This window comes from Gasterosteus aculeatus, chromosome 10, assembly GCF_964276395.1.
Source record: "Gasterosteus aculeatus chromosome 10, fGasAcu3.hap1.1, whole genome shotgun sequence".
In the NCBI taxonomy this organism is placed as follows: domain Eukaryota; kingdom Metazoa; phylum Chordata; class Actinopteri; order Perciformes; family Gasterosteidae; genus Gasterosteus; species Gasterosteus aculeatus.
The window spans coordinates 14284415-14309027 of record NC_135697.1 but is presented as its reverse complement, the minus strand read 5'-3'; the positions used below and the strand labels follow the sequence as shown (position 1 = coordinate 14309027).

The 24613-nt window shown below is 46.3% G+C and overlaps 2 protein-coding genes across 9 annotated transcripts in view; one reads left to right on the top strand and one right to left on the bottom strand.

Moving 5' to 3' along the window:
* ptprua (protein tyrosine phosphatase receptor type Ua) overlaps window positions 1-24613 on the top strand; it is a 123702-nt gene that overhangs the window by 23269 nt on the left and 75820 nt on the right. For all 8 annotated transcript variants that reach the window (XM_078080892.1, XM_078080891.1, XM_078080889.1 and 5 more), the window contains exon 2: window positions 16352-16480. In XM_078080892.1, coding sequence (XP_077937018.1) covers window positions 16352-16480 — 129 coding nt within the window. The remainder of the gene's footprint in view (window positions 1-16351; window positions 16481-24613) is intronic.
* rpl15 (ribosomal protein L15) overlaps window positions 1-24613 on the bottom strand; it is a 338976-nt gene that overhangs the window by 299861 nt on the left and 14502 nt on the right. The window lies entirely within an intron of this gene.

The window sequence follows — 24613 nt, the reverse complement described above, 5'->3', positions numbered from 1 at the left end:
CAGTGAGAGCGCTCATCTTTATTTGGAAAGGAAAACTTTTCCACCACTAACTATGAGATGAATCGATATTTTTTTCTTATGTTTCAGTCAAATGTCCGATTCTATTACAGTTTTAGCAAAGTAACTTGTTTTAGCAGATCCCTTGTCGCTAATGTTTCCCTTAAGAGGTATTTAAATGCACACAAAGCTATTGTGTCCAACCACAGTGTTTCCGGTGTTGTTGTTCTAACCGATCGGTCCGACTGAAGCCCCCGAGTGACTCGACCGGACCTTAACCGCGTTTCTCTCTTTCTTCTTCACTTCCCGTCTTCTCCAGTGTTGTTGCTCCTCGCTTAAGACCTTCTCACCTCTTAAGCTGAGTCTCAGCTCTCTGGAGTCCGGATCCAGTGTGTGTGTGTGTGTGTGTGTGTGTGTGTGTGATTTCCCGAGGTTTGTGTTTAACACCAGTGCAGATGATAAAACCATTCATCCGTTTGTCTCCTTGTTCCTCTGAAGGGTGTTCGGCGTCACACATCGTCATATATTCGCTTACTGTCGTTTTCCCGTACTTGAGCGACGTCCATCTGGAGTTTGGATCTTCACATTAACCGAGTAAAGGAGTGAACGGCGTCTCGGTGGATTTCCTTTCGCCCGAGCAGAGGATTTAATTCCATGTGCGTCTGGGCCAACGTCTAAAAACAATAATAGTTACACATCTAGACGTTATCTAAAGTCCTGTAGAGAGTCTGTGAGACGTCTAAGACGTGTGCTCTGCTCAGTCACCATAGGCGTGTTTCCCTTTGCACATTTTTGAGGCATTACAAAAAAGGTGGAAGCAAGATTTGCTAAAACTTCCCAGATTGAGAACTGAAAGGTTTTACGCCCACTCGCGCTGCTTTTTCACTTGTTTAAAAAAAACAGAATGCCGTAAAATGGGCGGTAAGTCCTCCTTATAATAAAGCTTCACTTAAAAAAATAAGAAGAAATACGATACAATATTAGTACGTTTCTTCCTTTCCCGTAGTTGTCTAAAACGAATGCTGTCTGTGATCCCACACGTGTTCCTCTTATGTTCTGGTCACACGTGCCAACTGATCATTTAGGTGACGGCTGCATCCTCCTTCCTGCTGCACTGCTCTTCTATTCTATTCTATTCTATTTTACCTTTCGTATCTCGTGGCCTCAACCGTCAAATATCCTCGGGGCAATCATGAATGTTTCATTTCATCTCATCTCATCTTCCTCTCTTATTTCTCCTCAAAGTATCTGCTGCATTCTTTTAATTCCCCGAAGTCTGAGCTGCCTGCTGCTGCCTGCCGCCGCCGCCTTTCGGAGGCGGCGGCCGCTGTGCTCTCAGATCATCGCGATGCCGCGTTTCTGCCTCACAAGGCAAAGGCTTTGGTCTGGAAGCCTCACTCATCCTAAGGGGAGGGCGATGGCTTCACCGCCAAACTACTTCATTACAGCGAAACAAAAATGTTTGTGTAAGACCGCGGCATCAAAACAGGGCTCAAACAACAATCAGGAAACATGTCTATTCATGATATGTTCAAATATCAGCGGCGGCGGCGGCGGCACACAGACGTAAGATTAAAGGGGCCGCTTCGCTGATTGCTCAGGTGACGAGCGGTTTTATTTATGGGAGTTATGAGAAAACACGCTGTGCATGTCTAATTAGTTACAGAGGTATGAAATGATCTGAAGGCTCTCTATAAATGACTAAGTGGAAAAGCAAACAGCAATCCGCCCCCCCCCCCCCCCCCCCCCCCCACGCTTCGCTGTCAAAACCAGGAGAAAAAAGAGCCGACTGATTTCGACCATGTTGTCCATTCTGTACATGTGACTATCTGTTGCACTTCAACCTCACTTAAGTTTCTCCCTTTTCGCTTTTGCTCCCGTGGCGACGGACGACGTCGTGCGGCACATTTGGGATTTTGGGGCCTCACAGAATGAATTGAATAAAAACGTTTGGAGGGAAATCAAGTGAAGTAAATGATTCCCAAGACTCACTGCGAAATACTCATCGACGTCTGGAATGGCGTTTGCATTTCCGCAGGGCTTAATGCATTTGAGTATTTCTCTTCCCCGGCAGGTAAGACTCAACTTTCTCTCTCTGTTGTACTCATTAAATTTGCAGGTTGGTGTCACTTAGCCCGGGGAGAGAAACACCAAACGGTCGTTTCCAAAAGACAGATTGTCCCGATATGAGAAAGAATATTTATCACCCATATGTAAAGAACAGCCCCCCCGGGGTGTTGGGGGGGGCTCATGTTTATCTTGCAGCGTGCGTTTTGCGACCGCTGCTTTTCCATTAAAACGAAAGCGTTTCCACTCGTGCCGTCAGATGCGAGAGGTGTGAAGGAAGCCCGATAAAGCAAACACGTCCGTGTTCCCCTTTCATGCTTATTTGCAGCTTTACAAAAACCCTTTTGTTTTTCTTCTCCCCAATCCGTTTCCTTTTGAATGAAGCCAAGAAAGCGGTCAGTGGCTTTGGTGGAACCAGTTCTGAAGGAGGGGGGGGGGGGGGGGGGGGGGGGGGGTGCATAAGCCTCTGGGGAGACTTTATGCTAATGCTCTTTTTCATTATTCTCCAAGTTTAGGAAAAGCTTCTCTTCTCCAAGCGCGCGTGTTTCATCTCCGTGTCTCGTGCTCACTTACAATTACAGATGGAGACCTCTGTTTATGGGGAACACACACACACACACACACACACACACACACACACACACACACACACACACACACGTGTGTTTACTGGCTTTACTTTGTTTTCTCTGAGAGGGAGAGAGAGAGAGAGATAAGCCAGATGAAAGCTGCGGCAGAGAAGATGCAAATGGAGGCATCGACTGCTCTTGAAAGGCAGATGTTGAGATCAGTGATCAGTTCCTCCACGTGGTGATGAAGAGCGTCTCCCCGTCTCCTCGGCCGAAGCCGGAGTCATGATCGGGGGGGCGATTGACGGCGCCTCGGCAGTCGTGGCCGGCGAGGGTTTGGGCGGTTAGGAGAATACGATGGCGGGCGTCCGGCCCTCTCGTCGTCCGTCACCTTATCGGCGAGAAGGCAGATGGAGCGTCGGGGATGCGGTGGGTCGGTCGATGGTTTCTGCATTTTAATAACGTCCAATCACTCGAGATCGCTGATATCACCCTTTGAATAATAGATTCCCCAGCCTTTACAAAAGGATGTGGATATTGTATTTAAAACAATGAGATATTAGAAGAAATCCATTTGGTAGCGACGTCTTCTTTATTCAAACAATGGCTCCCTTTATTGTTTCTGTTCAATAATATCACAGCTTCTTGTCACATCTGCCGTTGCTATATTAAACGTCACAATCTAGATTATTTTTGTAACTATTAGACGTTTGGTGTCTAAAATGAGCTGATTAACGGCGCACCAGCTCTCAAATAGAAGATGATTCTTCAATTTGTCTACTGTCCCTTCGATGGTCAATCTACGATCCAATCACCAATCTGCGCGAGGTGAATCCTGGAGGGAATCAGACAAATACTGGGACCAGATTTTGTGCGTCTGCAAACGTGCGTGGATTCTCTCGATCAAAGTCATTTTTGGTCTTCGGTTGAAGTAACTCAATAAAAAATATGTTCACATAAGCTTTAGGTCCACAATTAACGCCGTGCCCCCCGGCCTTCTCCACAATGCGAAAAAGCTCCTTCACTCCGTACTTGTAATTACCTCCAGAAGGCTAATGCGTTCCTGCCATGATACAATGTTAACACCGCATGAGGCGCGCAATCTGACCCCCCCCCCCCCCCCGCTAGGAGGTCGGCGTTTAATGGAAGGTCACCCTCCGGGGTTCGGCCCACTGACACGGACAACCCGGGCAAAAGAAAATCTTTCCTCACAATACCTGCGAAAGGGCTACGAGCTGGCAGGACGCCCACTGCCTCCCCTTGGAAGGACACAACACACACACACACACACACACACATCGAGGCACCGGCTTTGCTTTTATCTTCATCTTGTGCCGGAACTATTCCATCTGCAGACGCAGCGAACTGTGTTTCGGAGTCAGAATTGAGAAGAGAAAATCCAATTCAAATAGTCCGAATGTGAAGATATCGAGCGGCTCATTATTTGTCGGTGGTTAAAATACGCCACGTGTACCATGAAGCACGCTCGCTTACTCACTCGTAATTACTCACTCTTGACACTGTAACCAAAAGGGACGTGACTCTGAAATGTTATTAAAGACACTTTACCCCCCCCCCCCCCCTGTTTTTGGAGCTGTTGGCCCACCTCGTTATCGGGGCGTGTCCAGTGTGCCAAGCGGTGCTAAATGAAAAACAAACCGATGGCGTTGGTTCGCAGAGGGACCCGGCCTGGACGCACGCTGCTTGTAAAAATAATACGAATGGTGAATGAGGATGGGATCGGCTGTCAGGAGGGGGGACACGGGGGTGGGGGGGGGGGGGCTCAAAGGTCCAGTCCGAGTGATTGATTGTAAGCTTTCAAATAATATCCCAACAGAGGCTTCGGATGGATACAAATCAGTCATTCCTCGCTTAACGCTCCGAAGGCGGACGCATGGTATGTCGGCGTGTATAACGGGCGCAGCAACACACACACACACACACACACACACACACACACACACACACACACGGGCTCCAGTTAACCTCCACGGGGTCCCAGTTGCTCGCTAACTCGGCTCAGAGGGCCGAGTGGGCCGCGGGCGCCGGCCTCTGACTATTAATTACCACCACAAATTCCCGGCCCTCCTGATTGCTTACCCTCGCACCGCCATTTTTTAACTCCTCCCCCCCCGATGACCCCGACAGGCCCACTCATCAGATCTGCATTTCTGCGCAGCAGCTAAGATGAGCACCTAATTACCAGCCGATCGGCGCCCGGCGAAGGAGGTCCTGGTCGGGCGTGGGCGAGGGCAGAAGGGACGGCGGCGCCTCCCAAGGCCCTTCTGAGGGCGTCGAGGCCGGCTCTCTGGGCGGCACCCAGCTGTGCTAATCAAAGCCCCCGCCACAGAACCGGAGCCGTCTCACAGTCACAGTCGTCTGCGGCAGAACGCCTGATGCCGGCCACGGCGGCTTCGCGTCGATGGCCGCGGCCTGCGAGGTGCGAATAAAGCTGTCTGGGAGGGAACGAGGGAGTCAAAAGTTGAAGAGCTATTTAGCTGCAATTAGTGTAACATTCACGTCAATTTGCCCGTCATAATTAACACGGATGATTAGAAACTTGTGAATCTGGATGTGGTTAGCAATACTACAACGCCGCTGAGCGGGACGGTGCGCTTCCCAAGCCTCGTGCTTTCAATGCTTCTTCCAGACGTGAAACAAACTATTTTTTTCAAGTTTCACTCTCCGTGCCAGGTGAAGAATTTATGGTGTGTTTTTTCTGACCTTCTTGTTTTCTTTCTATTCTTTTTTTGTTGCAAACAACACAATAAATAAACTTTGCCCCTTTTGAATTCTCCACGTGGGTGCGAACCGCCTGGTGGTGCACATGTTCACCTGGTACTGCACCACCGTAGGTGTGCTGCACTTTGCACCCGCCAGTGTAGAATAACATGTTAAGACGTCAGCAAAAGGCTCTGATGAAGTCAACCTCTCTTTCTGGGCCGGCGTGTGCATGTAAGACACGCCGTCCAGTGGCGGTTGGATGAGAAGTCGTTGCCCTCGGAGTGAAACTGTGCTCAGTTGCATTGAGACAAACGCTTAGAAGGCTTTTTACTGAGCCACCCGGCGTCGGCCGCATCACGTTCCGATGAAATATATGATGTTATCTGGCCGTTATTGCATCAGTTGCTACAATCCTGTTAGCCTTGTAGCGATTGCATTAGGCCATTGAACCGTCGGCCCTCTGACATGGGGGTTCTGTGGTTTTATTTTTCGCGATCCGTCCCTGTAGCATTTGCCTTTCACGTTAAACCTTGCTGAAAACATTCAGGGGACAATTTCATTTTTTACGCACCTCCTTCTTTCTGGACGGGGATTGTAGCCGACACAGAACGCTGCAACAGAATGCCCGGTGGATTTTGCACTGGGCCTGACCTTCCATCGGCTTTAAACCTTTTAGCGCTGGGTCCCTGTTCCCAATATGAGGCTATTGTGTGTAGGAAAACATTTCACAGGCCCCCTGAACACTGCTGCTGTTCTTGTAACCATTACAGACCACTTCAATGAGCTCTATCTGGTTTTTCTGTTCTCTTCTGGTGAGGTATGACTTACAGCCTAATCAATAGTGGCACATTTCACATGCATGTTACTGATCATTTGGTTGCCTTGATTACTCATCTCTACATGCGCAGTAGCAGCATATTTAACGCATTCTTGTTTCTTGCACAGATGCTATTGTCGACTAAAAGAATGGCATGCGCTTACTCAGCAGGTCGTACGAGTGTTTTGGCTCTACAGATGTTGTAGCTTTTTAGAAAGTACGACGTGCATGAATATTCACTCAAAGATTGGGTTGCAACGTGCATCTCGTGAAACCTCTTTACGCGGACATGGTTTTCGTAAGAGGATGAACACTTTCCTCTTTCTTTCCTTCCCAGATACTCTAAATAACTGCAGGCATAATTTCCCCGTGTGCTCCAAACAATTCGCCCGGAAGATTGAAGAGCAATTACGTGTGCATCTCGGACGCTTCGGTAATAATTCTTTATCATAATAACGGACAACTCGCTCGCAGCTAAGCCTCTTAATGCAAGTGCTCATTCTAAATGTATATACGGTGGCGGAGGAAGCGCTGCTCATAATGTGATGTAAAGCCTCTTGTTAGCGAAAACCACTTTGCACTTCCATGTCTAACAGTCCTCCAGTGTGCGACGGAGTGGTGTCACCTTGGTGCAATATAAACAAGGAGGTAGAGCAGGAGACAGAAGATCTCATGAGAAGGAAAAAAAAAGGGAGTAAACGATGCTGCCGGAAGGGAAGGATCAAGAGTTCCACGGGGGCATCTGGATCAAAGCCCTCTCTCTCCTCTGCAGAGTGCGAGTGGAGGTGTGAGCCGTAATTAAGTCGAGGCACTGCGACTCCCTCCGAGGAGCACTGATCCCTCACAAAAAGGGGCCTCTCATCATCGCCGTGGTAACGGCGCCCCGTTACGACTCGAGCGTATTGTTTTGCGCCGCGTAAGACGGCGGAGTGCGTTTGTGTCTGATTTCCGGAGTGCCATCGAGGGAACAGCTGCCGGTGTTGTTCTTCTTCATGGCGACGGTTGGCTCACCGAGCACACTGGCGGCGTACAACGTCGGCATGTTCCCGGCGCGTTAAACTTGGAGGCAGTGCCACGCGGGGGGGCCCTCTCTGGGCTGCAGGGGAGGGCTGAATTATTTGGCCCAAACGCAACAAAGGGCTCAGAAGGCGAACGCCGCTCGGTGAGGTCACACGCGTCCTTGAGGCTTTAAAGCAGCACGAGCATGAGACGCGCCGGAGCCAAGACTTAGATATTATACATATGTTATGTATGTTATATTAACTCACTGAAGGTGAACCGCTGGCACCAATAATAGTGTGCCGGGTTGCAGGAGAAATGGAAGTAGCTTTTTCATTCCCAATAAATTACAATTTGTAGTAGTATTGATTTTGGATTCAGTTAAACAGGTGAAAGAAAGAAATTGAATGAAATCCACAGAGATTTAGACAGTTTTTGTCTTGTGTTGTAAATGGAAGCGCTCTCCTCAGAGCGATATCCCCGACTCATTTCACCTCGCTGATTGTGCAACGCTCTTTATTTTACACTCGACAAAAATCCGGCGCTAACTCTCCCCATTGTTCCAGCAATAATCCACTCGGCCTAAACAAACCTTAATTCACAGCGTTAGCTGTGAACAAACTGGGGTTCTTACCGTCCGTCTCTCTCTGCTAACATTAGTGGAAACAAGTCTTTTGTGGTTTGTCTTAAATTAAGCCCCGCCGATTCCATGAATTAAGATTCAGCCACTAGCTTGCCAATTTCTTGCCTCTTAATTGTTTTAAAAAAAAATGGCTTTGGCTGAAGAAATGGTAAAGTGAATAAAAGATGACTTGTGCCTGCGTGCGTTCTGAACAAAACACTCAGTTCCCGCTGGATTTCTAAGGATTTAGTCAAGAGGCGGGACGCCAGGATACGGCCTCCTCGAAGTTCAGCATTCGAGGGATCCTTAACATTTAAAAACACAACCTGGTCATCATTACTCAAGAAACAACGTTTTAGGGATCCTTATCAGAAATGTCTTCATGTTATGTCAAATCGTTATCCAGTCACTGGGGCCTTAAAGGGACATCAGTAATAATAGTGCACGCAAAGGAACTCAAAAAGGGCCATTTTTCTTATTTATAGTAGTTCACTTGCAATGAAGTAGTCTAAACTGCAACTGTAACTGATTCTATTCAGAAATAAATGACCTGGAAGACAGTCAGGTCCCCGGCGTGTGAAGGTAACCTGCGCTGCAGCGCCGCGATGTTTGCCCACGCGGGGGGGGGAGTGTGTTATCTCTCGTCGGGGAGGCCGTGCAGTCACAGTCCTGATGGAGGTCAGGCCTCTGCAGCGGCCCACAGCACCCGAGGGACCCGCTGCAGCAGCCGTGCGGCGGCCCGAGCAACTCGGAGAGGAAGGGAGGCTTTTCATCCAAAACCCTGTGCAGCTCATCGCTTGGTATTCCGGCCACAATCTTTACTCCTAGTTGATTTTTTTTTTTTTTCTTCTCTTCCGCACCATACGTAGAATGAATAATACAAACTTGAAGAATGGCGCGCTGAGGGATGTGCGCTGGTGGCCCGACCACCGGTGGTGAACACCAGGACGCGTGACTGAGTTCTGCTCGCGGGGATTCGGAGTATTTGTTTTTCTCTTTTCTACCATTTGAGTGTATGGAAATCAACATGAGAGCCGCCGGGCGTTTGGGCGTCTTGACATCATGCAACCAGGCATGTTGTGTAAATCTATGCACGACATTTCTGCAAATCATCCAGCAGAAAGATGGCAGGCTTTTTACTTTTTATCTGTTTGATTTTGATTTTTTTGGGGGGGGGGCTTTTTAGGTTCAGATGCGTTAGATTGTAAGAGGAACGACGACCTCTCAGATAACCACCATTCATTAGTATGTCGCTTCTAATTGTCGAGGAAAAAGCGCGGGGACAGTAATGATTTCTAATTTGAATAAATCACCACTAAACAGCCACACAAAGCTTTCAACTAATGCATTTAGGTCAGTCCCGGCGTTAATATTCATCTGTTGCAGGGGACAAGAAAGACTTGACACAACCACTTACAGTGGCTTTTCACATGAAGGGGAAAACGTCTCCTCCAGCACTCTCGATTAAATTTTCATATGTAACAGCAGTGAGAGCGTATCTGTCACTTTCCTCCCTTCCTCCGTCCGCCAAGAGGAGCCACGCGTCGCAACGCAGGTGCCGGAGGAAATGTCTCTTCATCCCCAATCTTCATGATTAGAGCGATTCGAGCGTCGTTCCAACCTGCTCTGTTTTTTTTTGTTTTTTTTATTCATCAACCTCTATTCATGCACCTCTCTCCTCATGACGCCTCTGACAACAGCATTAACTGGCAAAGCAGGTCTGATTGCGGCAGACGGAGCCCTGTCACTGAGGGTGGGGTGGGGGGCCTGGCATGGAAAGATGAAATGAGAAGAATGAAGAAGACCCCGGCCTGATGAGGAGCACCTGCTCTGTTGTCTTTGTCTACCTGACGAAAGGCCTCGTCCCTGCCGCTATCTATGCGTCCATCTCGGTTGCCGCTACATCACGCCGTCCCCCCCCCCTTTTAAACCCGTCGTGCACGGGGGCCAGTTGGTCCGCCCCGCCGCGGTGTCGGGTCGGGTTAGCCTGACGCTCCGGGAACTTCCTCATCCTTCTCTAAACAGGGGAACTGGTTCAATTTTAAAGCGCATTAGGTAATCAGTGACCTTTACCAACCTCCTAATAGCAACTGTAGCAGATTCCCATCTAGCGCCACGCTGCAACTCATTGAGCTGCGTGTGTCAACAACATTCCCCAAGCCCGCAGGTGGACGGTGGTTATTGTGCACTACGGGGCAGTAAAAATCGATCAATTTCCCCCCCGAAAGATGTTAAAGGACGTTATGGGCCTCTGAAATAACGTTATGGGCCTCGGCTGGGATTTCCCCCCCCCCGAGTTGCAGTTGGGAGACTGGAACCATCGTGGACGAGTAATGAAACAATTTCACACAACAGCTTATGCCCTCCGGTGCCAATCTCGCGCTGCCGCTCCCCACCCGAACATGCAGAATGCAGCTCCAGGGAAAGTTGATCGATCGTTTGATTGATTGGTCGTCCTCTCTGCACTTTGTGCGAGGCTTCTGTCTTTTTGCAGAATGCAGCCGGTTGGACGGGGATGATGCGATAGACATGTAGCAAGAGGGACGTAGGCACAGAGGAGACATAATTCATCCTCATTTAATGGGGACTTATGACCAGGTTTGTCTTTGGTTTAGAGAGACATGTAAGCAATTGTTTAGTCTCGTAAAGGTCGCAAGGGCGCAGCGGTTCAGTCCATCAGTCCCAACATGCTTGAATATCTCCATTCAAACTCCCGTATCATGATAAATGATGATGAACGACTGCAGCAGGGCTCCGCCAAGTACATTTTGATCGATAGCGCCTCACATGCGTGGTCTGTTTACTCACGCAGGCTCCGCAGTCGGCAGTTGTAATGAGATCGAGCGGCGTGTTCGGCCACATGTGCGGCTTCGTTTACTGGCTTCTATGAAATTTGATCAGCAGTTTGCATATCGATATCATTTCACCGTAGGCATCAACATTACTGCACGCCGCGGCTGCATCTCATAGTATCCTTAATTCACCACATTAATGCAAACCGTCACTTATTATCAATGACAGAAAACATTGAGATAATCGCCGATCTCGTTTATTATATTATTAAGACAATTTTCAATAATGCAAAGTTTGCCCATTAATGACTGCTCTGAACTATGTAGAAATAAATAAATTAATTGAGTCATCCTCTATTATGAATGTACGGAAATTCCTGAATAAAATTTTTTGCTCCCATATCGTGAGCTTTACATTCTCTTCCATTAGATGCAACGGTCCTGTACACATTTATTATTCACTTCTTTCAGTAAAATAAAAATCCACCAGTCTACAGCACTCATGCAGAGGACTCATACGTCGTCTACAAGGTATTTGTTTGCATACATCATTTATACATCTGGCTTTTGGTGTCTAGGATTCAGTTCGAGTTGGTTTAAAAATGGTTTGGATGAAGGTTCGGGTGTGAAAGAAGAAATTCAATAAATCTTCATAAAAACATATAATCTCTTTGTGACTTCTATTCCGAATGCAGAATATTGCTTTCGGCATTGTCAATAAAAAAAACACGTACTGGCCAAGCACAGTCACAGCAGTGATTTTTCTTTATAACTCCACTCTTTGACCAATTCCCCCCCCCCCGTCCCCCCGTCCCTCTTCCTGTCCTCCTCCTCGCCGAGGCTTCTGCGGCGGCCGTTAAATAATGGCCCAAGAAGAAGTTTACGTTCTGATGATTCCTCCGCCGGCTCACTATTGATGAGCTATACAGCTGCGTCTCCCCTCCCTCCCTGCCTCCCCTCCCTGCCTCCCTCCCTCCCTCCCCATCCCTAAGTAAACTTGTCAGGTCTGATGTATTGCCTGCACGTCCTCAAATGCAAATCACGCAGCAGCGGGGCTTTATCTCAAACCAAACGAGAGCGGCGGCAGAACATCCCGGATCCTCGGTCCCGACTGAGCTGCTGTTTTCCGAGAGGCTGTGATTAAAAGGAGTGCCAGCAGGGCTCCAGCTCGGCGAGGTGCTTCGCCCCAGGAATTTACTTCAATGCAACGCGAAATGAGCTTAACGGCTGCCTCCTGAGCACTGTGTTGAGATTTTTTGGTCAGGTTTTCACCCTGTCAATTTAAAGTTAACGGGGAAGGGACGATTACAGTGTGTGTGTGTGAAGGAAATGAATTTCTAAAGTTCAATTATTCCTTGAAACAAGAAAAGTCAAAGGCTCTTTTCTTTACCGCAGGTCTCCGTGGTATTTAAAGTTCTTCAAATGGTCAGCACATGGCGATCTTCCGGCGCTGGCAGCCTTCCGCTTTTATTCATATCAGTGAGAATCAGCCGTCTCTCTGCGTGAATGCAAATGAGATTCTTTGTGAAAATGCGCATAAAGGATTTGAGCTGAGAGCTGCACGGGAACGGCGTGATCAATAGACGCGCATCCTAATCTCACATTTCTTTGATTACCTCTTTGTACTCTACCAGGTTTGAGGCCAAGAAACAAAAAAGGTTGTTTTGCACAAATCCTCTTGTCACCCTGTTATCTGTCATTTGTTTTCCTTATTATTCCTGCTCCTCTTTGGCTTTGCTCTCCCTCTCTCTCTCTCTCTCTCTCTCTCTCTCTCGTGTTCTGCTGTTTACCAGCCCTCCGTCTGTCTCGCCCCTCTTAATTTATTTCTACCTCTGCGGGAAGACTGGGTAAGCGTGTTTTCCTCATACGATACAGTCGGGGGGGCCGGACGATCGCGCCCGAGCTCCATCACGAGCCCTTCAGGCCGTCGGCCATTAATCTCCCTGCAGGGCCTCTTCTGGCTCCCTCACAGCCGCTTTGTGCGGCAGAGTTACGCCTACATACCTACTTTGATCCTTCTGCAAACACCGCTAATTGGACTCAATTAACTGGAAGGTATTAGACTCCTGACTGGTTTCGATGGCGTCTCTTAAGGGGTCTGCGCAGCGAAATTACACAAGCTCACCGCACTTAGTCTTCAAAGTTTTCTCCGGTTTCATTTCGGGGGTCAAAAGAATTTCAAGGGCTAACAGTGTGAATAATGTAATAATATGAATGATCACAGAATAAGCTCAACAAGTCTTCAGTGTGACTACTTATATTTTAGCCTTTAATGGCTTGATACTAAGGGGACTTTCAAGCCATTAAGAAACACACTCAACAAAGTTTTAAAATTGCTCAAAGCAATTTCTGTATAACGTAAAGCTGCTGAAATGCTGATGTTCAAAATGTCTAAATCATAAGTGATGCTTTTTTTCAAACAAAGCCCTCGGCAAGATCAAAATATTGAACGTACCTCAGTGTGTGTGTGTGTGTGTGTGTGTGTGTGTGTGTGTGTGTGTGTGTGTGTGTGTGTGTGTGTGTGTGTGTAAGCCTGATGTATCTTGGCCCTGTGTGCTGTAGAGCTCCATTGTTAACCAAAAACTATTAAAAAACGCATCAGGGTCACACTGTTAAACTGACATGTTCCCTCATTAACTTGAACAGACACATTGTATTTTTTTTTAAATTATTAATCCCTCACACACCCGCCGGTTGCCCCAAATATTCAATAGAGAACACAATGTGTATTAATCTCATGCTGAAAATAGTCCCGAACAGATGCAGTTGCATTATATTCTTCTTGAATGAAGTTTCCTAAAAACTACATTTTCCAGCTATTAAAACAAAATTGACTTGAGCCTTTTTTTTTAAATAAAATTGTACACTGGTGACTCATTTTTATTTCTTTAGAAATAAACAATGTTTTTTGATTTGACTATTTTAAATAATGAAAAATAAAAGTCAAAGAGATGACTAAACATTGGGTTTTCCCCTTTTGAATTCTGGTAGAATTATTTAGAGCGTCCCTGGAAGCCGCATTAATGAGAGTTTTAACTGCCTCACGCAGGCTCTGCCGGCTGTTGAATAAAATCCTTCAATAGCGCACAGACGATTCCTCTGATCAGCGCTTTTGCACAAAATGAGTTACAAGAATGAAATGTATTGCTCATTTCTATGGAATCTGATGAAACACGGCAAAGGATTTTGGATTGGTAAGAATGAAATGACTTTGATATGAACCTCGTGCCGATAGTGATGACTAGTTTCACTGGGTTTATAGGAGTAGGGAGGCACCCAGACACCAGGCACCCTCATGACATCTGCTACCTCTCAAAGAGGAGGGCGTCTGGTTCTTTGCACATCTATTTGTTTACCCTTTCTTTGTCCTCTTCCTGAGAAGACTCCTCACCAAAGCGCTGTCGGGCCCCGTGGTCCACGTCTCAAGGTGCTACTGCTGCTCCGCATGGCACTGCATTGCTCGGGAACTCTGCCCAGTCGTCTCTCATCAGCCTTTAATATTCTCAAACCCGCCTCCAACTTATTATTGTGTGGAAATTTCTGCATCTTCATTCCCTCGTTGGCCAGAGTCCAAATAATTCATATCCAGTCGTTGCAGCTTCGGCCCGTGTGACATTGACAGATTCGTTATCATTTCCTTCATTTTGTAACAGCAAAACAGCAAACAACGTCAGATAAACACACACACACACACACACAGACAGACACCAGTGAATATTCCGCCGAATGCACGTGGCTTTTCTAATTACATGGGTCTGCCCTCCCGCTGCCGGAGAAGCTCATTTGGCCACTGAGGGGAACGTGCACGCTAAAAGCAATGGAGGCCGGGAAGGAAGAGCCTTAATGAGGGGAATCAGTGGAACGTGTCTGATGGTGACATTTCTTCCCGGAGCTAGAGGGGCTCTCGGTGAAAGGCGGGCCCTCGCCGCGGGGCCCGCTCCCGCCACTCAGCCCTCTCATCCTCACATAACCGGGCACGGCGCGGCACAACAAGCAGCCCTGGCAGGGGGCGGTGGTGGGGAGGTGGGGGGGCAATTAAAACTCTGATCCGTTCACGCGCCCGGAAAACCGTCGCTCCGCTTGCGGCGGCAGCGGCGATGTGCCTTTCTCAGCAGGAAAGGGCGAATGCGGCGTCCGCAATAGGTACGCTTAGTAGTTCATTAGAACAGCCAATAGCTCTTCAGACTCAAAGCGTGTATAAGGTGAGTAAACAGATGCAGCTTCCAAAATAAAATAAAAAAAGAACATCGGTGGACCGGGCCCAACAAGATTCTATTAAGCGGCAGCCTGGCATGCAGTCAGAGCCGCTCTCTAACACCGGCAGCCCTGCTGCCAAGCCTTAATGTGACGTGTTAGTGAACAGGGTCCTGGGACCGCTGTGGGCTCCGGGCGTTCGAAAAGCAATGAGTTCAGAGTTAGTGGAGCAAGAACAAAGCTGCAGTAGAACTTATAACGTGATCTTTTGCCACCGTTTGATTCATCAGATGTTCTTTTGCACGATGTCGTGAAAGCGGCTTTAGAGATTTAGCCCGAATATCTGATTCTGAGGTAAAAGTTGTGGTGCTGCAGCAAAGAAAGGACAGTTTACGTGCAAGTTTACGGTTAAACTCTCTTAATATATTTGGCCGACCAGGAGATTTACTAGAATCTCTCTCTTACTCTGAATAAACAGTGTTGATTTGAAACTTGAAATCCTCGCAGCGTTCTGTCCCAAGTGAAGTTGATTCGACGGGAAAGTCGCAGGTGGTACATTAATCAAATTAATGATGCTCTAGTCCTGCATTGATTGCAATGGAGTGATTAGTGATGTTATTGGGTATAACTGGGTTTGACGTGTCAAAGTCTCCTGTGAAAACGTGATAGTCGTGTGCGTCCCCTCCACGATGGGGGGTTAATAGAAACGTACTGTTTTCCCGAGTGAACATTCTCTCCCTCCAGCGTTTCCCTATTTTAAATCGAATAAATATACACCGCACCTGTTTGGGTAATTTTGATGGGCTGAAAAATTTAAAGTGACAATTAAAGCAGAAGAAAAGAAGGCTTCAGAAAGCATCTGGTGTCCAAACCACGCACGGTGAAGACCAAGTAGAGCGTAAGGCACACACGCAGGACCACACCCTGCTCCTTCCAACTCCCCTCCGCTCATCTCTAGATGCCCAGGAAGGCGCCTGCTTTTTCCCCCACCAATTAAACAAGAACACACCTTTTTTTTTTGTCCTCTGGCTCTCCAAGCGAGCCGGCGGCTTTAAAAGCACGTGTTTTGTGCGCTAATGGCAGAATAGTGAATGCAGCCATTACGGTCCAGGCAGGGTTGGGTCACCTTCACGGGCTAAGAGCCGAAGCCGTTGTTGTCCTCCATCAGCTGAAGGACCCTTTTGCTGCTCCTGTGCGGCCGCCCATTATCTCTGGCGATCTGGGTGACCTGTGGCTATTGTGTCATTTTCACACCACAGGGCTAATTGCACCTAATGGCGGTGGATTTTTGGAGGGGGGGGGACCTGTGAGATAGGCAGTCAGTGCTGACCGCCCGGTGCCAACCATTAGCTGTAATTTAGTTTATGGCTTCAAAGATTCTCCAGGAGTTGATGTATTAACACATTACCCGCTAGCCCGCGGAGATGTAACTGAGCAATTACTTCTTCGGTCTCCCTTCCGAAAAATTGGACTGATGCGTTCCTTCATCGGCTTCCTCCCAGGCAATCTAACCAAAGCGGCACGTTTCGTTTTTCTTTAATCTGTTCCTCCTCTTCTTCCCTCACTGCAGCTGGCTGCACCTTCGATGAGGACTCGGACCCCGGCTTGTGCGAGTACCGCCAGGGACAAGATGATGACTTTGACTGGCAGCTGATCAGGACCTACAACTGGCCGCACCCGACCCCGGATCTCCTACGAGGTTTGTTTCCAACGCACCACCTCGTAAAGGCGCGAACGGTTTTACATTGGACTGGATTCATCCGTCATCTCTGTCACTAACGTGAGGAGGATGGAGTTTGTACAGCTCATCAAATTAAGTTTCCATCGGCTCACGTCCCAGCACGACGTGTTTGAGTTTAATCTTTACATGTTTTGTTGCTTGAAGAGGACATGTTTGATGGAAGTTGGCTGCTCTCCTTCACCTGCAAAAGTCACGTTCTTGCTGGAATATGTTGTATGTCTGGTGAAAAATAAACATGAACCGGAAGCCCGGCGTCTAGAAATAGTTATAAACAACGCAACACAACAGAATAACACACCAGTCTACTCTAAAGAGGCTCGCAGATCTTTAATTGTGGGAACTCCATGAATGTTCACAATGAAGTAAGTAAGTAATGGCCCATTTAAAAAATGTAAATGCAATCTGAATGAGACTGTTTGTGCATAGTTCTTTCGGTTACCAGAGAGGGACCACAAGTCCAAACATCAAGTCTGAATTCATTTCAGAGCAATCAAGGCAGGATAATTGTGTGTTTTTGAATGACGAGGGCCCAAAGGAAAGGGGGGGGGGGGGGGGGCAGGCGTGCATAATCACTGACAGTGCTGTGCAAGCTACTTTCAAAAGTTTGCTTTTTACAAAATTTTGAAAGCACAGCAACATTGGCCGAACTTTTTCACTAAGGATATTTTTCAATGGCAGTGCGGCACTTATCTTTTTTTAATTTGGATTATATCCAACACTGGTCACTTCCCAGACACATACAGTACTGAAATAAAGAAAATTAGCAAATTAATTTCCAAGTATTAAAATAGTCATTTCAATTAAAGCAGATTCGCAGTTTACAAAATACCATCATTGATATGTGGCTGTGCTCAAAGTTTGATTTATTAGAGAGAAAATGGATTACCTTAACTCACTGTTGCAAGTCTATGCTGATGCTTACAAATACTATGAACTGAGTATAGAAAAAAGAAATATATCACTCGCTTGTACCCTTACCCCTAACCCTGGACAAACAGCCCACGTTCACTTTCCCACCAGGTTTAAATAAATGATTTATGCCAAATTACCTTGGTCCCCGTTCCAATCATCAGCCCACTGACAGCCTGTTTTCCCAAATTCTGCCCCGTGCTGCTTTTCTATTTAAGTTTGTCACGTATCTACGCAGGTGGCCCGCTGACAATCTGCGCTGACATTTTACACACATGTTTATTTAACCTGTGCTTTACACGCCCCGATCAGAGCGGGTAACTCCCACGTGTGAATGGTGCTGTTTTTCTGGGTTGCTGTTTGGGGTAAATGGCGGTAATTGGTGGAAGGAGCCGGCAGACGTCTTGGGATTCCAAAATCCATTCTCAGTCGTGGAGTGCTTGTTCCCGCCGCTCCGGGCGCAGCTCCCCCGAGGCAGGCTGGGTACATGGAGGAGCTCCCTGGGATTGGTGGAGTCTGGCATGGGTCATTGCTGATTACACTTCCCCGTGTTCCCCGGGGGGGGGCAAAAAGGCTGCTTTTCATCAGGTTCATCTCAGATGAGCACATGCTTGGATGACTTGGACGTCCCTCTCAAAAAGCTGCTGGATAAGAGATGAAGATATGATACATGGCTGCGTGGGATCTGATCGTCGGATGAACCTGTTGTGAGCCAGCTTATTGGGGTCATAGATAAACCATGGACTATATTAGGGACTGCCAGCCGGTACCACACTTACATTATCGCCTCCTACACAAGTCCCTGTGACCACCAGCCATCAGCATATCATTACCCCGTATAATATCGGTATTGATGATCAGGTTCATTTTGTTTCATTTTATTTTGTACATGCCGCCAGATGACAACAGTAATTTAAGGTTACCTTTCCTACAGAACAGGTCTATACCTTGTTATTTTATTAAATAGTGTTTATCTTTACAGGACAGCATGACACACACAGGCACACACACACACACAGGTCAGCACAAACCGGTAATTGAGACACCACACATGCAAAAAGCATTGTGCTCATTGGCACAGGAGAAATATATAATGAAATATTTGAACCATCCAATAAGATCGACCCATGAATAAGAAACATAATGAATCTACTACAAATGAATTACTATTGCCTCATCGCCCAGCCCTTTTTTATACAGTAAGTACCAGTGGAACACACAGATTCTCGCTGGTATTGCATTCGTACCTTGATAAGCTTCTATCATGTTTATTTTTTTCTTATTTAACGCAGGGAAGCCAAACGTCTATTTTTAGAGTGTGAATATGACTTAACCTTAACCTCCTACGATGTAGATGTAGTTTCGCACTGCAGAGATACCTGCCCAGCCCATCTAACCTTCTGGTTCATCCAGCAGCTTAGGAAGAATATGCCAGCTCAGAGTTTTACAGCAGAACCTATGAAGCAAGATATATATTAGAAAATACAGGGTTTACCTTGAATTTTATCTCGAAGGGCTTTAAATTCTTTCAGAGACGCTAAAGAGACTGCAATTGAGACAACAACTTAGTTTATTGGGCAGCGGCAGCTCAATACTATTGATTTGTGCCCACGCGCCAGTAGAATACCAATGACATGAAACATTGCAGCTGAAAAGGAACGTGTTATGCCCTTAAGCTTTGCAGTTTTTTGTCCTTGACTGTATTTCTTCTGGATCCCTCAGTCTGCTTGTTGGCAGATGTCGGGATGCAGAATGTGGAAGGCAAGGTTTCCTTTTGTGAAGAGAGCAGCCGTGATCGCTGCGCATCATGGACAGGGTGTCCTTTTAAAAGTAAAAAGGACCAGATTTCTGATGTGCTGATTCAGAGGGCCCTAAAGGAGATTTTATTAGAGTTAAATGGAAGGCAGACCATAGAGGACACCTTGAACAATAGTCTACGTCCAAATTGTTACCCACCTCAAGATCTGTTTGTGAAATGAAAATGTTCAAATATTGCCCTGCAACATGCAACCTTTAAGTATTAGATTATATAGCAATGAAACTTTGGAAATTTGTTGTGATTCTCAGTTAAGCTAATCACACTTTAATCTAGCAGATGAAGTCAATAGCTGGTCTGTTGTAAATATGCATAATTACCTCATTTGGGTCGGCCAATCTCTTTCAGCTCGTGAAAGCCTAGTCTGTAAGTCAAAGCGAAACACGATCCCCTTGAACTGCGTAAGAGACGGCAGTCTGGAAAATGAGGGCAATTATCAGGAATCATTTTTGAAAGGGCAGCACATTCATTGTTCATGTGTGATATTATAGCAAATAGCCTCATAACCACGGCCGATCCGCTGTCAGGAGGAACATGAAATACGATATTCGTGTGTGTTTTGCAGCTAGCGTCGAGCAGAACAAACCCCACGTTTGAATAACGCAGCAGCAGCACCGTCGTTCATGCACGAGGATGATGCCCGCTCTTCAGAACCCTCAACCCTGCACACACCAGAGCCAGAATGCAGAAACCGCCCCGGCCCGCGGAACAAAGTCATCACTGAATTAGCTGCGCGGTCCGGCATGCACAGAGCCATTCAAAGTTTGCTGAAGCTAAGCAGCCTTTCCGAGACTCTTCTCCCTCCAAACTTCTTTTAAACGTGACGCTCATTCTAACGTAACTGTTGGCGGTTTCTAGCCTCCATCCGCCGGTCTGCCATCAGCTTTGGCTCCCCCCCTCCCCTGAACACTGCGGGCTTTGATGATCCTACAGGAAAGCTAACGGAACGAGGGTGAATGACTCTTTGCATTTAAATGGAACATTAACATAGAGATGTTTCTTTTGATCGCAGGACTTATTTGAATGTGTCATCTTTGGAGGGTCTGTGATTGTGGAGGTACAGTAAGGTCTGCGTGCCGCTGGAGGACCTTTTCACAAATACCAATCACACGTGTCGCTTCATCTCATAGATTGTGGAAAGAATCGGTGAGATTGTCTTCAGAAAAACAGTAGTTTTGATAATTTGTCCAAATGCGTAGCAGAACTTTCAATAGCTCCTCTTCTAGATAATGAATCATACATGTTCTGTGTTTGGAATTCAACACAATATTAAATGCCTAACATTGACTATAATATTCCCATTTTGTTGAGAACACCACATTTTTATTGCCTTTTTTTTGTCAAGTGCAAAAATGTTGTTGGCGATTCAGAGTAACACTGAGAACCTGGAACCCTTTTTCTTCTTCAAATAGTCTCAGCATCCGTTGCTCTCGTTGGTTCCCTTGATGCTCTGATTCATTTTCTTCTATCAGACTCAAGTGACAGTTAAGAGGACGAAATAAACCATGCGTCTATCCCGGGCAAGACCTACTTAGGACTCTAAATACCCCAAGCAGACCACAGGTTGAACAGAATGTACTGAGGGAGAAAAGGCGACGTGTTGTGCCAGGGAGGGATTATGTTACCTGCTTGTTGCTTTCTCATCGTCAAGTGGCACAATAAATGGCTCAGGATGAAGTAAAACTACACTTGGCTGTTGGACAAAACTGAAGCTAAGAAAAGGGATCTGAGTCCCTGTTCCTAAAGGCCCGTGAATCCACAGGGGGCATTTGTCCTTATGGTGCTTGGTTCCCCCCAAGTCAAAGTCCAAACCATTGAGCCAATGAAAAGCGAAAAAGTATTTAGCATTTTCATTTTCCTGGCACCAACCAAACACTGCTTCTCCATATTTCCATCATCCACGTAGCTAACACAGACATTCAGAGCATAGGGGGGAGTTTCAGTTTGACGTGGTATGTAACCTCACTGGAGGAAACACATGTTTTTCGTTTTAAATCTTCATTACTCCACAACGTGCGTATGATGCTATAGAAACGACAGCGCTTGTTGATTGGCCGATTATCCAGCGCGGCAGATACGTGATTAGGCGGGCTCCCACTGATTCACTATTGTCTTTGGAGAGCTGCTGCTGACCACACTAATCAGTTCCTTCATTGTAGGCAAGATTCTTCGATGTCACACGTCATCCTTGGAACAGATTAGAACGCAGGTGGAGAAAGTCATGTGTGCGTAGGAATATATTAGCACTTAAAAACTTTTTTCCCCACAGTGTGCTACCTTTTCTAAATACAAACATAAGGATGTAACGCCAGAACAGTCTTATAGTTCTGTTTTGAGTTTGACAACTCCTAATTAAGCCTCTTTTAAAAAAAAAAAAAATCTTACAACACTGTCATCTTCAATCACAAGCATGAGTTGACATTTTAAATAAAGGTGCCAATTTAGTCCTCACATCTCTAGGGGACGGCTGTCACAGTAGCAGGTATGACAATAATGTGACGTCCCCCCGTAATTAAAAGGACTTTAATGGCAGGCCTGTAAATAGGAGACGGTGTGAGGCTGCTCACGCAAATAGAGCAAGAGGCTGACTCACCCTGTCAAGATGGACCACAGGGTCATGTTTACACACTTATTGGTGTGGATTGAAGCGTGTGGGTGACGGGGGGGAGATTTATTTTGGAGAGGTTGTTAGAGAGAAAATCTCTTTCATTAGTTAGTTTGCGCTTTCATCTCCTATAGATAGCTTCATTTGTAGTCAACGGACATCCATTTTAAGCCAGCGTTAGTCTGTCCCTACTTCATCTAACTGGCTTCAGCCTAAAACAGCAGATCCTTTGTCAGTTAGCCAGCTAGCCTGCTAGCTTCAGTTTTCTGATCGTCTTACATTTGAATAGAAAGAATATGAATTAAGTAGAAGTTTAAATAATAATGATACCTAACACTTCAGAAACTGTCTTTTTGCTTCGGTTTTTGTGCCAAATGTGTCTCTTCATTCCCCCGCTAACGTGGGGGTCAAGCCCAGTGCCCTGCTTAAGCTCTCGCAAGTCCATGAACGGCATGTAGAGTGGATTTGCATTATTTATTAGCTTTATCTATAGCCCTTCAATGTTTGCTTGAGCTTTTAATACCTGGAATTAACGACACGTTGCAACGCAGGTGACCCCTCCTACGAACAGGTGCCCATGTTGCCCCGAAGCAGCCTCTCCGTTACAACCCATGAATATAAGGCTGTTTATTTCTTTGCCTGACTACCTTATCTCTCCCCTCGCACATCGGTTCACGCTGTGTGTAGGCTATACACCCACAGACACACAACAACGCTGAGTTTAGAAATGCAAACATCCAGGAAAGCCACATTCAGATGACATTTGAAACAGTGGTACATTTAAAAAGGGATGTTTATGCAAATGTGCGTGACAAGTTCTCCCATTCTGCATCACCACAGGTGTACTTATGCTAACACTGCTGCAGAGTAAAGTGTACACTATAAGTGCAAATGGATCTCTATGTTGAACAAGTTAACGGCTTTGGCTCAGGACTATAAGTACGAGTGCCTTCCTCTACTTATGCGAACTTCACGACGCTGTTGTGGGCAAAAGCTCATATTGTGATCGGGGTCTTACTCAGGTTAAGCTGCTTACTCGCATACATTTTCATACCCTTTCTACAAATATCCCATGGTTTACTGACACTGGATTAATGAAACAATTTGAGCTACATTAGTTACAAAACACACAAGAATTGAAGCTTGAAAACTGGCAGTCCACAAAACCAATGGGTGATATGGAGTCCATGGGTTGACCATTGCAGACACACCTGAGACCTCCGCCCCACTGATGGCACCTTTCTAGTGTCTTTGGGATTTAATATCTGTCAACACCTGTCCGCTGCAACCCTCTGCGCCATTTCTCCTTGTTATCCCAAGGCATCGGCTTGATGCTCTTCTTCTTCCTGCTCTTTATTGTACCATTGTTTCCAATATCTCTCTCTTACCTTCCTTTTTTAGTCTCCTTTCCTTACACCCTTCCCTCAGGTGCTGACGGGCTATTTTTAGGAAACATTTCCATACCCCCAACCCGCTGTCTGGTTGTCTCACTGTCGGCGTAATTGATGTTTTATATATTATAGGCTCCAGAGTTAGGGTGAGTCATTTGCATATAATGGGCTGATAACTGATGTAGTAATGAAAGCCTGGAGCCGTACCCAGAAAGGATGAGGCTTGTGACACTAATGACCGTTTAAATAATGCACAATAAGTGATATTTTCCAGCCAGATCAAAACCTCCGGAGCTCTTCAGCGAGCAAAAAGGAGAATACACAGTAAATCCTGAGTTTGACTGAACTCTGAACAAAGTCAAAACCCTTCAAAGAACTTTGTCGACACCTGCACTCTTTTAACTAGCACCTGCTGAGGCCACAGGATTTCTGACCCAACAATCCCACGACCCCACACAAACGTTTCACAAATAGCAATAGTGAGAGAGTTACGTTTTACGCTCAGATCACAAAGAACAACCGACTTTGTGAATCCTTTTGACTCAAGCTGCTACAAGTAACCCCTTCGTGCCTTAGCGGTGGTATTTTTGGCTTCCATCTGCTGCCTGTTTCCATTTTAGTTACAACTGAATTGAACCAGAGAATGACACATATATATATATATATATATATATATATATATATATATATATATATATATATATATATATATATATATATACATTTTGTGATGCTCAACAATGACGCCTCATGCTCAGCCACCCACTGTTCGTATCCCACTGTGAATGCAGCATAATCGAAACCGACTTTCCACGATAGTATTTAATGCACAGTAAAAGTCATGCTTCAGTGCTGCCGGTATGTTTTTTTATGACATCGCAACAGATGGTGAAGCAGCTATTTCTGGAGAGTGGGAGTGTGGATGGCGTTGATGTCGATACCCTGGTAATTGAGCAGAAAAAGTTAATGAACGGCTTTCCTTAAACCGGACTCCGCTGACCCCACAATGTGTGGACCTGCCTGTTCTCTGGCCTGTCGACTACTAGCATGGCTTCATTTCCGTCATTCCTCTCATACCACTTAGTCGCTTTCCCCGTATTTTGCATGTTTTACACAAATGCTTCCTCGTTGCCTCTAATATCTGACTGCGACTCGATGAACCCGTGCTTTGCCACTTTCCAAGTCCTCATGTTTATTTTTTTCCAACCCTCTTCGCCGAGCTTCTCCCAACGATGTAAAATCCAGCTGCGGCAAAAATTGAGTGAGGGTTTTGCATTGTTTGATTTACAGCCACCAAAGGGTGGGAATGATGTATTGAGGGGCCTACTCAACACGTCAGGAGTTTAATTACTACAGAGCGGTTTGTATTA